Raw genomic sequence first — 14,977 nt, forward strand, 5'->3', positions numbered from 1 at the left:
AATCTGCAGGAATAATGAGAAAAGTTTAAAGTTATAAGGAGTGTCTTTATCTCTATGAGTTCCAAGTGGATTTATGGATGTTCATATGTGATGCCAACTGGATATAATGGTATAATCCCAGAGTTTAAGTCACAGTGAATCTAAAAATATGTGTATTTTGTCTGTTTATTTCGATTTGATGTTGTTAATGTGCGACCAAACTACAACCACTAACTTTGTGTCTCTTTTCCTAATGTTGAAATCAACAGCAGATCAGGACGGACAGTCGTTACCTTGCGTCCTGAAGGTTTTCCCACAGAGGTGACACTGGAAGGGCCTCTCTCCGCTGTGTATGCGCAGATGCATGTTGAGGTTGTTCTTCTGGGAGAACGCGTGGCCACAGAGGCTACATACAAAAGGGCGCTCGTTTCTGCAAGACAGAACATAACAGACTCAGTCCGTCTGCACAAAGGCTACCACAGTTATTATGACAAAGCATCACTATCCATTTGGTCTGAATTAATCAGGACTGAAGCAGAAAAAAAAACCACATTCCTCTACCTGTGAATGGCTTTGATATGCATCTGCAGGCCGTTTCGACTAGATGCTCGGTGGCCACATTCCTCGCACACAAATGGCTTTTCACCTCGATGTTTGGCCGCCTCGTGCACACGTAGTTCCGTCCGAGTTAGGAAGGTTTTGGGACACTGGGGACACTAGAAACAAAACGTTAATTTAACAACATTACAATTTTATATATTTGGGTTGAAGTTTGCAACACAAGTTAAACAATGACGGCTATTTACTGCAGGTACTCACTGCGTGCGGTTTGGGATAACCATGGACCTTCATCATGTGAAGTGTCAAGTTTTTCTTGTACATAAACTGCTCAGGACATGTCGAACACTGAATAAAGGACACCATGAGATAAAGAGATTTTGAAAAGCTCATTTAAAGGTTTGATATAATTTACTTCCATCCATGTTGGTTGGGTTGAGGCTGTACCTTGTGGGGCATATCTCCTGTGTGGGAGACAACATGCAGACGTAGCTCTTCTTTTGCAGTAAATGTTAAGGAGCATGTCGGGCAGGTGTATGTCTGGAATTACAACAAAACAAACGCTGATGTTTCCTGATGTTGAAGAAAACACAGCTGAAACTAGGGATGTCCCAATCTGATCTCAAAGATCAGGATTGGAGCCAATCAAGGCACTTTTTCACTGATCAGTATCTGCTGTAACCTCAGCTCGAGCCTTTGTTTACACCAGGAGTCGTAAAGGGAGAGCAGAATTTATGGTAGGACGCTGGGGATGCAAATTTAAGATAGTTTTCTAAATCAACAACTGGCATTGATATAAATCAATAATAGATTAATTGATAACAACTGATACGGGCCACAAAGGCAGTTCTACTACATATGCCACTGAGGTATAATAACAGTGTCCTATTTAATCCTCACTTGGCTAAAATACACAAACTCTGACATGAGGCCATTAAACATCACAAAAGTCTGTTTCATGGTTCCCATTTCTTACTAAACCCAACATGGACCTGCCTGTGGTTTAGCAGTCTGACTCACCAGATGTAGGCTGCAGATACAAGCCTGCCATTGACTGCTCATTTAACGTGGCTTCGTGCTTTTCTTTGAATACCACTGTGTTACTGTTGTCAAAATCCATTATGCTACAGAAAATAACAAGAACAACCTCCAGGCAGCAACCAACCACACTAATAATTTCAAATTTTGGATTCTACAGTAAAGCAGGTCTGCTGTTTGTTTTTTCTTTTCAGTTTCAGCTTTGCTCAAGACTTTTGTGATGCACTGGAGTATTTTTTCACCTAAAGCAGAATGGTCAGACCTTTATGTTCTCCAGAATGGGTTTGCTGAGTGACACTACTCCAGTATTAAACAGTAAGAGGCTCCATCTGGTGGTGCAACCAGGTACTACATCTATTATACAATACATGTTCTGACATCCATTAAGAGAATATGGGTTTGAAGAAAAAAAGAAAAAAATTAATGCATTGCAGAGATTTCCAGTTGTCAAGCATACACACTGGATTCATTGCAATAACAATCATGTACTCAAAGCCTGCACTTTGCTATGAAAATGATATCGGATCGGCAGATACTAAATATTAAATGACTGAGATCAGGGGCAAAAAACTTGATTGGGACATCCCTATTCAAAATATGCTGTTTGTTTTTTTTTGCCTCACTCACCTGCACTTTCGCACAATCTCTGATCTCGTGTATTAAGAGATTCTCCTTCCTGAAGTACCGCTTCCCACATTTGAGGCAACCAAAGGGCCTCTCTCCTGTATGTCGCCTACAGGAGAGACACATTAGCGGATATTCTTTCAGCAGCGGTTACAAGGTAAAATGGAGAAAGCCTCTACCTGTTATGGACTTTGAGGTAGTATTTGCTTTTGAAGGATTTGTCGCAGGTGGGACACTGCACTGTGTCCTTCTTAGAATCTTCCTCCACAGCCTCACCGGTCTTGTTTTTGTTTGTTTTACTCTTTCGCTTCTGTGCCGTGGACGTGGATGGAGGGGAAGAAGTGGGCTTAGCAACGGGGACGTATTCCTCATCTGTGTCCTCAATGAGGCCCTCATACTCTCCCACATCTTCTTCTTCTTCTTCTCCTTCTTCTTCTTCTCCTTCTTCTTCTTCTTTTGCTGCTGCCTCTGCAGTTATCTGGCCAACACCGTTGTCATTTGTGTCAATCTGTAGCTCTGTTACCTGCAAACACCATCAGACAAATGTAATAATGAATGAATCTTTAAAGACACCAACATAATTATCTGCACAAATGCCTCATCGCTGTGTGTACCTCAGTTTCTCCTGCTGGCTGATCATGGTTTTGGTTCTCCGAAACAGCTTCCCCGCTTTCTTTCTCCACAGGAATATTTGTGGCCCTTTTGCTGTCAGAGGTGTGGCCCTCGTCAACAGTCACCAGTCGCTTGGGGCCCTTCACTACCCGACCAGAACGCGTGGTGGTGGTGGTGGCGGCAGCGGTAGCTGTATCAAGGCTGGAGTCATCTTTAGTGACTGCAACCTGGTTCTCCTCTTTCACTGAGGCTGTATCTGATGCAGACTTCCTCGGTCTGCCTCGTTTACGTTTCACAGGCACAGGATCCACAGAGTTTTCCTTGAACTGCTGACAAAGTGTGAGGGCCTCCGTTACGCACAGGCTGGTCGCTGCATGCTGCACCTTGTCCAGGTTGTCGGGACCCAACTTGAGCTCTCCGGTGTAGACGAAGTTCAGCAGCAGCTCCAGGCCGTCGTTGGGGCACCCCTGCAGGTAGAACTCCATGCTGGGGGAGGCGGGCGTGTTGTTGGGCTGCTGGAACAGTTCGCTGAAACAGGCGAGGATGTTGCGATGGGCGAGGTAGACCATCCCGCCTCCCACGTTCAGCGCTGCATCACAAAACTTGCCTATTGCCCTCTGCTGGTTCAGGGAGGACAGGACGCGCTGTGCATGGTTACTGTCTGCTGCAGGCATCCCTTCAGCTTCACTGTGGCTGCTTAAGACACACAAACATAATGATGGTATTAGTTTTATTATTGGTCAATCTGCCAGCAGAAACATCGGGAGAGCTGGTGAGATCAAAAACAAACACAAACTTATGCAGCGTTGGAATGTAACTAAATAAATTAACTGAATTAAGGATCATTTTTATGTGTTTGTACTTCAGTATTTCCATGTTATGCTATTTTCAACTTGTACTCCATGACTATTACTGCTGTCTTTTAGAGGCAAATATAGCATTTGATTTCTTGAAAAATCAAGAAATCAAATCAAATATAGTACTTTGTGCTCCACAACATTTATTTTAAAGCTTTAGTTATTGGTTATTTTGCAAATTAAAAATTGTAAACTTAAATCAACGGATAAATGATTCAATATAATTATAGATAAAGCTACCCTCCAGAACATAAAGTACACATTTAAATGATACAATAAAATACTAAAAAAAAAAGCCAACATTGTCACAGTGACAAAACTGCCGTCATATGTGACTTCTGTACTATGACTGAAAAATAAATCCATATTCTTGATTTAACAAAGAATAGTTTGATCTGTAAAATATCTGAAAATGAAAAACATGCAGTGTGAAGGTGTCACTTTGGACAGCTGTGGTATGAGTTTTTCCAAATTTCGTTTGTGCAAAAAAAATAATGAGCAGACAGAAAATACTCTGTATACCCTGTGTAAAAAAAAAAAAAATACTGGCTACAAAGGTACAATGAAATAACTTGATAACACAACAGTGTAACAACTGCAGCAGCCATTGGTGATCATGGTGACTGAGGCTTACTCAAGTAGCATTTAAAGAGCAGACTTTCCCAGAGAGTAGAAAGTATTTACACTTAAGGACTTACAATCAGAGAACCTGCACTTTCTTTCTTAAAATTTACTCAATCTGATTATTCAAGTATCAAAAATAATTGGTGATTGATTTGAAAGTTGGCAACTAATCAATTACTTGCTGGTTTGATTGTTTGAATGATTTTCCTATATCAGTCTTTCACACTGGGGTCACCAATAACGACAAGCTTAATCATGCTGAGATTAATAATAAAAGCTAAATAAGTTCTAATGTATTTTTTTTTACAGTCGTAGTATTTATACAAATAGTTTTCTTAAAATTCTTGCAAGCCCTTACCCACCTACGCACCTCCACGTTTATTTTCTAGCACATCTCTTTAAAGACGCTCCCTTAGCGTGGTCCGCGCGCGACAGCTACATCTGGAGACTCACGTCTGCAGTATCGATGAAACGTGATATTTAACTCTCGATTTCTCGATGAGCTGCACCCGATCCGACTGTACTGCATACAGAACTGATAAAATAGCAAAGCCTCGCTGCACGCAGCTTGTTTTGGTGTTTGTAGGCCCCTAAAAACTGCAGAAGGAACAGGATGTGACGCTTTTTACGCAACGGAACTCCGGGAAACGTCTCTCATGTCCAACAATAAACGCCAACAATTCGCAACAATACCAATAAAATATCCCCAAACTGAATTATTATTTGTAGCTAAGTTGCTTTTTGATAATTTTACGTCTTTAATTTTTTTTTAAAAAGACAAGTTGTTTCTTTTTTTTACTGCCTTGTAAATAACAACACTCCGGGAAAAGCTATTGTCGACCATCTAGATGCGGCGTCTGTTTGTGGCTCACACATGTAAGCTAGCCTGCTAGCCAGTTAGCATTTCTGTATGGACAGCTGGCTGGCTCCTTGGGATCACTTCGGCAACTTATGAATGCTCTCCACTTGTTCTAGTCGCAGAGAGTGGTCACTACAGTTCAGTATTGTTTTTTTCTAAGCGGGGGGTAAGTTTTCTCTGTCATGCTGCTGCAACGTTAGCTAGCAGCTAATGCTAGCTCCTGTAAGGTGGCGTTAACCGTGATAACTTCACGCCAAGTTTAAAATTCATGCTGTATTCTTGTCTGACTATTTGTTCCCCTTTAACGGTGAAATTATTAATCACTCAGCCTCTTGTGTTGAGTATATAGAGTATCGGAAATGCATAGGCAGCTCGTTAGCATGATTAGCCTATCTCACAAATGCTAATGAACTGTCAGGCTGCAAAGTAAAATAGATTATTCAGATATTTATTTGGAAGTAAATACACCGATGTGTGTTTTTTGGTTGTTTGTTTGTTGGTTTTTAACTTGTCCTTTCTGATGTAAATGTTCTCTTTTGGCAGGCTTCCCCCTTTGTTTTCCATCGGCATCCACATGAGTAATTGTTGATTACAGTATCATGAAGGTAAACAAAAACACACAGGCTAAGCGTAAATCTCAGAAGTGGAATGATGTTAGAGGCAAACGGTGCAGGCCTCCCATCACTTCCTCTGAGCTCAACTCTAGTCCTGTCATGGCCAAGGTGATAAAGGAACACCAGGTGTCTGTGAAGAAAAAGCCCTCTGTCAAGAGACTGAAAAATAAAGCAAAACCTGTCTCTGACCCCAAGATAATCCCTCCTCAGTCTGGATCTAAGAAATCATACAGTCAGGCTAATGGAAGTTCTGTGTTTAACTTGGACAAAGAGTCAGATGACTCACAGGAATGGAAGGAGTATTCACAGTTAATTCACAAGAATGGTGTAGAGACCTCTGACGATGTGGTGGATGCCCGGCCCGGCAGACTGGATGGAGAGGCTCTCCATCTCTGTGCACAGAGAGATGATCAACAAAACCGTGCAGTGCTTGTTATGCAGAAGAATCAGGTATGCTTCAGTGCATTGTTTCATAGAATCAACAGATTTGGCAACAATAAGGAACACAATCAATTTTAGTCCACATCTGTGACTAAGTATTACACTATCTTCCTGCAGACGCTGTGTTTCCGTGGGAAGTGTTTTTTGACCTGTCTGTATGGTCGTGTAGAAGTGATGGGATTCACCATTGAAGAAGGCCAGCAGTCGTACCCACTCTTCTCCCCGGCCTCACATTGTCCACTGACCATTAGAGCACTGGACAGCTCTGATGACAATAGAAATGACAGATCAGGGGCTTCACACATCCTGCAACAGTACCTTACAGCGGGTAAACCACTCAGCTGCTGTGTCACAAAATGGTTGACGATCTGTTTCAGTTTGTATTTGAGCCGAGGAATTTATTTCGGGACACATCAATTTTAAAAAAAATAATTGGGAAATATTTTTTTTCTGTATATATTTTATGTGCCTTTTGCAGCATCACGGAAGAAGTTGCTAAAAAGCGTAAATTCAAGCTCAGCTGTCATCCTGTTGGAACCCATGGAGACGCCTCTGACACGGTTTCTGTCGAGCTTCCCAGATCTCAGTGAACTGTTCAGCCCTCCTGTTGTAAGTTGGCTGACATTTTTAAAGTTGACTACAGTCACTGAATCAAAGAAAGTTCAACCACATGAGAACATCATGAACATTTGCAAACAGGTTAATTTTAGAATCATTTTAACATGTCAGTATAACAGAAGTTTTTCCTTACTGTGTGTTTGTAGAGTGAACTCATGTCAGCTGTTCTTGACACTCCACTCAATGGTTTGGGGATGATTCCACTGACCAGCACCATTGAGGGTCTGAAAATGCCAAAGAGCTACCAAGGTGCCCTTAACACAGTGGTCAATGCTTGCAGAGGTAAGCCCCTTTCAGACTTGCATCTCATCTCTAAAATGTTACTTGTTGACCTTACAAGCACTGGAGTCACTTTCATCCCATTAGACTGCAACTAGTTCCACTTTTGTTCACTCACAGAACAAGTCTAAATAATGTTAAAGGTGCAGCGGCACGTGGGTTGATACAGAGACATATTTAAAGTATGTTTTGTTTGATCTTAAGTGCGCTGTCATACATTCATTGTGCATTCTGTCATTACCTATGCACAGAGAAACAAAACCTGTTTAATAAGCTGTTAAAACACTTAATGTCAGTTCAGCCTATAATATTATGTTGTTTTTTTCTCATAATGCGAAGAGGGCAGCAGAATTAAGCATCAGTTAATTCATGATTATTCCTTTATTGCATTGTTCTGGGGGGAATGAACATTAAATACATGGCAATTGTAATAGAAGACTCACAGTGAAAAGTTTTAGCAGCAAAACAGCTTCATCTCTGCTGCAATGTAGCCTACAGGTAAACAGAAAACACCCTTTTCCTTCATATCATTAAACTTTTGAACTCACCGGTGTTCTCAGCAGTACCACTGTTCCCACATTTTGTGGAAGATGTGTCATCTGTGAATCCTGTCATGGCTGAATAACGCCTTAAAACATTTATGTTACAGAGTCTGAATGACAAAAAGCCATTTCTTACAGCAGACTGGTAAAGCCAACACAGAGACATGTCTTTCATTCACAGGAGATATGGATGGTTGTGCCGTTATTCTTGTGTGTGGGACCAAGAACGTGGGCAAGTCGACATTTATCAGGCTCCTCATCAATACCTTATTGAATCAGTAAGTTTTCTCGAGGTTGACATACCATACCATTATCATTTGTACATATGAAATATATTCTTTACTTTTTTTAATATTGTGTTCTGTTTTTCTGTAGCACTGCTAGTGTAGACTACTTGGAGGGTGACCTTGGTCAAACAGAGTTCACTCCTGCTGGTTGCCTCTCTTTGTCGACAGTCACAGAACCACTTTTGGGTATGTGTTTTTGTCCTTTTGTTGCTTCACAGTTTCACATATTTTTCTTGATTCCATTAGTTTTTGTCTCTCTCTTTGTTTACTTGCTTATTATCAAATATGTTCGATGTTAACTTGACAGTGTTGATATGTAGCTGGTGCTGCTGTTTGGATCAGCTTTGCTTTAAAGCTGGAAACTGGAAAAGCCAACTATAACATACATAAAGAGGAAACATATCTGCTTTCCTTTTTCTAACTTACAGTAAAACATGTTATGTCTTGTTTGTTAAATATGTATAAAACACACATGCTGAAATCAGTGTCACGGGTGATGAATTGCAGCAATACTATAATCACGTTTTGTTTGTCTATGAGCCAATACTGTAGCTAAATACAGTCATTTACTTTACAGTTACTACTTTGTATTATAGCCTGCGACCAGTGCTACCTTGATTATCTTAAGACCAAGTCATACTTCCTGTATCCTTGTGTGCTGACTGGATGTTTCTCTTGTTTTTCTTGCTGTGGTTTTGCACTTTTTACAGGATGTAGCAGCTAGTTACAGATTAGACTGTAGCACTGTGTCAATGCTATTATTTTTGTGGTGGGATTACAGTGGGCAGACATAGCACAGGATTTCTGGAGAATTTAGAACTTCTGTTTTTGGACTGTTAATGCAAAATGTGTAGCTACAAATTAAAGCAAAGAAAGCTGGGCCGTAACTACCTTAATTCCACCTCTTTTAGTGATGAATTATAAAGGTGTGGTTGATCAGGAATCTCCTCACATAGGCTCGCTTCTTGTTTTGAGCTCCATTTTTGTTCCTGACGCATGTGTTGTCAATGCGCTTGCAGTATGTACAGTTTGTGCAGTCACACATTTTGGTCTTTGCATGGACTGACGAAATTTACGTCACGCAGACACGGAAAGCTTGAATGGCCGTTTAGACATGTTTTTGAGACATATTCTCACCACAACACTTTTCTGTGAAGTGCTCCTTTGGCAGGTTTTCACCAGCTTTGCTGTCAGCTTCGTGATAATACTTAAAGAGCAGAGGAGAAAGATCTTGTGCATGTCCTCCTCATAAAGATAGTGCTTTGTGCTGATGTACGGGCTTATGTAGGGTTTACTGTCGTATTTTTATTTGGCAGTTATGTGACAAAGCATCTCTTGAATTTCTGCTGGTTCTCAGTGGCCCCAGCCAAGTAAAACTCTATTACAACTTGTTTTTACACAGACTCCTTGGTCTTCTGCACACATTAAAAAAAAAGTACCATGTTAATTATTGAGCTTTAGGGGCGCTGATAGGCAGTTTTTGTTTCCTTTGGGCAGATCCAGGCTACCTGTTTTCCCAGTTTCTGGTCTTTATACTGAGCTAACAAGCTGCAGGCTGTAGCTTCATATTTACTGCACGGATATGAGAGAGGTATTGACTTCTCATATGATGCAGCAACAAAGCAAGTTTGCTTGTTTACCAACAAGATAGATGCATATTCACTATTCATTTAATGTGTATCTAAAGTGTTTCCTCCATCTGTCACTCCTGTACCGTTTTGGAAGAAAGGGATTAGTAGACTCATTAACTTGTTTTTCAGGTCCTCCTTTCACGCACCAGCACACCACAGAGCACATGATCTACTATGGTCAGTCATCATGCGAGTCAGACTTGGACCGCTACTTGGAATCTCTTAAGTCCTTGTGGCATAGACGCTGCCAGAGCCGAGAGACTCCCGTCGTCATCAACACCATGGGCTGGGTCAAAGGTCAGCTCAGCCTACCCTCTGTGACAGCAGTAAAACAATATGGAGAGCTTTAAATGCGCAAATATTGAGCGCTGTCTGAACATATGTCTGTCCACAGGATTTGGATTCCAGCTGCTGGTGGACATGATCCGCTTCTTCCCGGTCTCACATGTCGTCCAGCTCAGCCATGGCGGTGTCACTCAGTGTCCTGCCCTCACTCCAGAGTTTCTGAGGACGGCACACGGATGTCAGACGCACCCACCTGCCCAGACTGCCCTGGATGAGTTTACAGAGAGCCACAGTCCCCCCAGAAGCTACTCTCACCTTGCTGTACAATCAGAGTTTCAAGGAGTGGGGCGCCAAGGAACAGCGTAAGGACACAACTATCAGCCTGATATTACGGTATTAACCATAGACTGTATATAAGAGATGGATGTAGCCACCGTGGCCTCAGCCATTGGTTTGTGGCTGTTTTGAGGCCTCAAAGTTTGGGATTTGGTCATCTTGCCTCTTGAAACCATACATGTGTTACACAAAAGTATGACGACAGTATGCACACCAACATGGTTGCCAATCACAATGTGGCCCCGCTTTGAAACATACTCTGATTTATCGTGTATTTTACTCTAAATGGGGCCATTATTTTAAAAATTAACATCATGCTGTATTTAAAGTTTTAAAACTTGTGATTGGGACCATAAACTCATCAGGGAAATATTTACAAAGGTAGCTGATCAAGTGAAAAATAGTGTATTCATCCCCTGGTGACCAAAGAATGAAGGTTGAAGGTACTTTGGTGTTGGTTTCACTTTTCAGAACCAGAGGCTACATCCACCTTTAATATGTAGTTTATGGTTTTAACAAACAGTATGAAAGCTTTCATTCTCCCAAACCAGTAGCTTCACTTTAAAATGATGCATTTGACAGGAAGCACCAGCGCACTAATGAGCACAGAGAGCTGTCCATGCTGGCCTACCTGAGTAAGCTGCAGTCTTCTGACCCTGGACCAGTTAGACCTCTACACAGCCTCACCCCATACCAGGTACATGAGAAACATGTGGCTCAGTCTGTGTCAGTTCAGATCGTGTCTCAGATTTTGTTCAGTCTTAAGAATAATGTTCATTTGGGCCAAAAAAATATGTTCTGTGAAATATGTGGGCCGAATTTTAAGAATTTCGTATGTTTTGCTGGAGTTTTTGTGTTTTCACTCTCAAAAACATCTTACCAGGGAAGCTACTTTAAGGGTTCAGTATTTTCAGAAATCTAACTCCCACAGCCTTGAAACTTGATGGACACAGAAAAAACTGTTTCCAGCAGATCCAGGTGATTGAATGGCTGCTGTAGAGGCCACTTTTTAAATTATTGCCTCTTGAAAATAGAAAAACTTGAAATATTTTCAAAGAAGAGCAGTATTGGTGCCCCATGAAGTTCTTGTAAGTGTATCTACATTGATAAATCGACGTTTCCTACAAAGAATACAGTCTTTGATCATCGTTTCGCCAACTTCAGGGGCATCAGCATCAAGCACAAGTGGATGCGTGGCAAGTATAGAAAGACAAGGTTCCAGGTTTCTGCTATTTTGACATGCCAAAATGGTGATGTGGTCTAATTCCTAGAACCACAAAAGCTGGTGTCCGTAGGGGTCTATATGTTGTCTTTATATGTGCAAATTAAGACGTTGCTTTCATGCTGTCTTCGTGTTGATATTTAAAAACATATAAGCCTTATTTCGCCTTACTGAATGTAAGTAATATAAAAGATTCAGCCAGAATATTTTCCAGAACTTAGTTTTGGGTCCCAAATAAGACACAGGTTAACTCTGACCAAAATCCAAGCTAAAGACAGTTTTATTTTGCACATTGTACCAAGTTCTAAAGCTAAAATCATCAAGATTACATTCGCTTGTGTGTGTATTAATTGAACTGAACTGAACTGAACTGAACCCACAGGTGCCTAATACAGCGGTGGCTTTAGGTGTGATCCACTGTGAGGTGGTGCCCACTCACATGCTTTATGCTGCCAATGCCAGTCTGGTGGGACTCTGCTGTCTGTCAGAGAAAGTAGCCAGCAGGGGAGGACCAGTCCTGCTGTCCCAGGCCCCGATCTGCCCATGTGTGGGCTTAGGTATGTGACTTTAATATTTACTGTGGCTTTACTTTGCTTAGGTCCACTTATGTATGGGTGAAAATAATGATGATTCAATGAACTATTTATTTTTTTATATCCCACTTTGTTTTCTAAACTTGTGAAAATCTAATATGTAGAAAAAAATATTGAATTGGTTACTATTTTCTTTGTCTAAAACTCAGATGGACATTTCATGACGTTTTAAAATACAGAAATGACCATTACGTGGGGTTAATATTTAGGGATTCACGATATATCGACGACCACTATCGGGATCATTTTTTTTCAGATATATTGGTATCGGTCTGATGAACAAATAAACAAATGTAGCCGATGTGAAAAACCAACGATGGTCTAACATTAGTGCTTTTGTTTCTTCATTTGATATTGTTGCTATTTCACAGATGTTTTTACTTAAATGGTCCTGGACTTGAACGTAATATATGTTAAAATATGCTTAAATATGTTTTACTTTTGTTTTGTAATAAAGAAGACTATGTGGTCTAATTTGGTATGGGCGTCTTTTGAATAGTTTTCATGTTCTCACAGTGCTTACTGATACAATTTTTTTGGTGTGAACAAAAATTGAATATCGACATCGGTGATATTGGTGATATCAGAAATTTTAATATTGGATATCGGTATCGGCCAGAAATTGTAATATCATGCATCACTATTAATAATGTAAAAAACTGATATATTTCAGAATGTACGAGTTAAACAAATACGTTTGTTTTGTTTGACAAATAAGTCATGCACAGACAAAGAGGTGTACAGTACATTGGCCAAAATGATAATCACAATTACTGTTTCAATTGTCAAAATTCATTGCATTTACCTGTTGATGTCTTCCAGGTGTGCTTCGAGGCATCGACATGGCTCGAGGTCTGTACTATGTTCTGACACCTGTAGATCCCTCCGTCCTTCGGAAGGTCAACTGCCTCCTCTTGGGAGCCATTTCATTGCCTTCATGTATCCTCACATCACAGGTCAGATGTCAGCTCATACACAGCACTCTTTAAATGACATTCCAGCTCATGAAGTGATACATCAATAACCTTCCAGAGCTTTTCTTTTCTTGTGCTTATAGTACCTTTGTCTCTGTTTCAGCCTGGCGTTGAAGGGGAGATGCCCTATGTCACTACAAACTACAGTTTTGATCTCACGGGTGCAGGAAAGCTGCGAGTTTTTAAGGGAATGATGAGGCCCAGTCAGATGGGGATGCAGTGACATTTTCTCTGCCGCATTGCTTTATTGCCCTTTACATTTCTTGACTGGTGTCTTACACCAAACCCGTCAGCACTGGCCTTTGAATGTACAGAACTGAGGTTGAGGTGGGACAGTTTTTTTTTGTTTTTTTTTTATGATTCAGACTCTCAGACGGCTGCCATCCTCTGCCTGGACTTTTTGTTTGTTTGTTTTAAACCCTGAGTGTTCTCGCCAAGTCTTACAACCTGCTACTGTACGTACATTTAGTGGCTCTGTGAAGGAGTTTCTCAGTTTCCCAGTTTCCACATGGACAGTAATATATAACAATTCCTTGTAGTTGAAACGCTTGTGTGATGTCTCTTCTTTGTAGGTGACATTCCATAGCTAAATATCTCCCAGATATTAAATGAAAAACTACTTTTGTTCAGACTTTGTGTTCCTTGCCTTCAGTTGTTTTTTGGGCTCAGTGTTACTGGTGATTGTTTCATACAATCTTGTATCCATGTAGGTGTCCAGCAGGTCATTTTAATCTATCACGGTATGCAGTGAGATCCCTTCATCTATGACAAATGTAATATTGGATAAACTGTCCACTGCCAACACTTTCCACGTTGTTTATGCTTACAGCCATTAGTTAGGTAAAGAAGTGCAAGTCGGAGTTAAGGAGGGATCTTTCACGTGACATTTTCTGTGAATCGGGTGAATTTACAAAAAAAACAACACCCATTTTGTCAGTATTGTTTGTATGCCAGTCAAAGACTTGAGAAATGTCTCCATTTTTACTGCTGTATATCTCTGCTTTGCCTCTGTTAAAGGGACACTGTTGTGTTTCTGCACTTAAAGGCCATTCAGGGGGTTTTGTTTACGATTTCTTATGTGGCTATAAAAGATAAAAATAAAGATCTTGTTTCTAGATTCTATCTTTTTTTTCCTCAAGGGGGCAGCAGACCTCAATGTTGTGATTTTGCTGCAGATCAACAGCAGATGTTCACTTACAAAACGTCTGAAGGGCAGGAAAGCTGCAATAAAAGCTGCTCAGACTCCAGCCTGTAATACAGAGGAACCATAATGTTTCATAATGGCTTCAGAGGAAGAGTAAGAAATTACCAACCTCGTCGGTACAACTTGCTGCTGCATGCAGACTGACCTTTACATTTATTTGAGCGGAGGACTCGGCCGTAAACAGTCAGTCATGGAGCGGAGAATAGCTAATTTGTTAAGTGGGCTGTTTTACCATCGCCTCTGTGCCCCCTCGCTTTTCTTTGTTCGCTGTTCCCCGCCTCTTTATTGAGTGTGGGAGCGTACAAACACAACACAGCTACACTTTGGCACAGTCATTGTTTTGGCTTTGTCAGGTCAGATGTTTTCCCCTAGACTTCATGCAAATCAAAGAAAAATCTCAGTGTGGAGCTTCCGACAGACAGTCGACTTGAACCGGACAGACAGAAATTAGTCTGTAAAATGTTGTCAAGTTTGGAATACACTTCAGTTTTCTGATATGTACTCTCAGTAGTGCATGAGTTGTAGCACCTGGAGTCATTAGTCCATAAGTGTACGGTGTCATTTTTCCAGCTTTTCAGTTTGTACACATTTGCAATTAGTCATCTGTGACGGTAAATCACTTATTTTGGGTTGTTGATTGGAAGAGACAAGCTGTTTAAAGGGCTACGTACCATTGCAACAGGAATTTTCCCAGCTATTACCTGACATTTTACACACCAAATCATAACTTTGTCAAATGAAGAAAATAACGAACTGTAGTTGATGACTATGCAGCTCTAACAGGACACACGGGCTGTTTT

General features: G+C 40.8%; 2 protein-coding genes across 3 annotated transcripts in view; one reads left to right on the forward strand and one right to left on the reverse strand.

The window, feature by feature from the left end:
• zbtb48 (zinc finger and BTB domain containing 48) overlaps window positions 1-4,822 on the reverse strand; it is a 22,197-nt gene extending 17,375 nt beyond the window's left edge. The window contains exons 1-8 of the mRNA XM_008285244.1: window positions 4,655-4,822; window positions 2,814-3,507; window positions 2,379-2,722; window positions 2,203-2,308; window positions 985-1,077; window positions 799-885; window positions 541-695; window positions 273-409 (exon numbers count right to left, since the gene is read on the reverse strand). Of these exons, the coding sequence (XP_008283466.1) occupies window positions 273-409; window positions 541-695; window positions 799-885; window positions 985-1,077; window positions 2,203-2,308; window positions 2,379-2,722; window positions 2,814-3,485 (1,594 nt within the window). The 5' untranslated portion in view covers window positions 3,486-3,507; window positions 4,655-4,822. The remainder of the gene's footprint in view (window positions 1-272; window positions 410-540; window positions 696-798; window positions 886-984; window positions 1,078-2,202; window positions 2,309-2,378; window positions 2,723-2,813; window positions 3,508-4,654) is intronic.
• A 339-nt stretch (window positions 4,823-5,161) lies between these two features.
• nol9 (nucleolar protein 9) lies at window positions 5,162-14,090 on the forward strand. 2 transcript variants are annotated; one of them, XM_008285247.1, is made up of 13 exons: window positions 5,162-5,317; window positions 5,695-6,215; window positions 6,324-6,534; window positions 6,685-6,815; window positions 6,971-7,106; window positions 7,827-7,923; window positions 8,021-8,118; window positions 9,693-9,860; window positions 9,958-10,210; window positions 10,767-10,881; window positions 11,789-11,963; window positions 12,822-12,955; window positions 13,077-14,090. In XM_008285247.1, the coding sequence occupies exons 2-13, from the start codon at window positions 5,751-5,753 to the stop codon at window positions 13,194-13,196; spliced, it is 2,103 nt and encodes a 700-aa protein (XP_008283469.1). In that variant the 5' UTR covers window positions 5,162-5,317; window positions 5,695-5,750; the 3' UTR covers window positions 13,197-14,090. The 2 variants fall into 2 exon arrangements, with proteins under 2 accessions (XP_008283469.1, XP_008283470.1); XM_008285248.1 differs by having other exon boundaries at window positions 5,162-5,288.
• Window positions 14,091-14,977: the final 887 nt, after the last annotated feature.

Source organism: Stegastes partitus, unplaced genomic scaffold, assembly GCF_000690725.1.
Source record: "Stegastes partitus isolate 25-593 unplaced genomic scaffold, Stegastes_partitus-1.0.2 Scaffold392, whole genome shotgun sequence".
In the NCBI taxonomy this organism is placed as follows: domain Eukaryota; kingdom Metazoa; phylum Chordata; class Actinopteri; family Pomacentridae; genus Stegastes; species Stegastes partitus.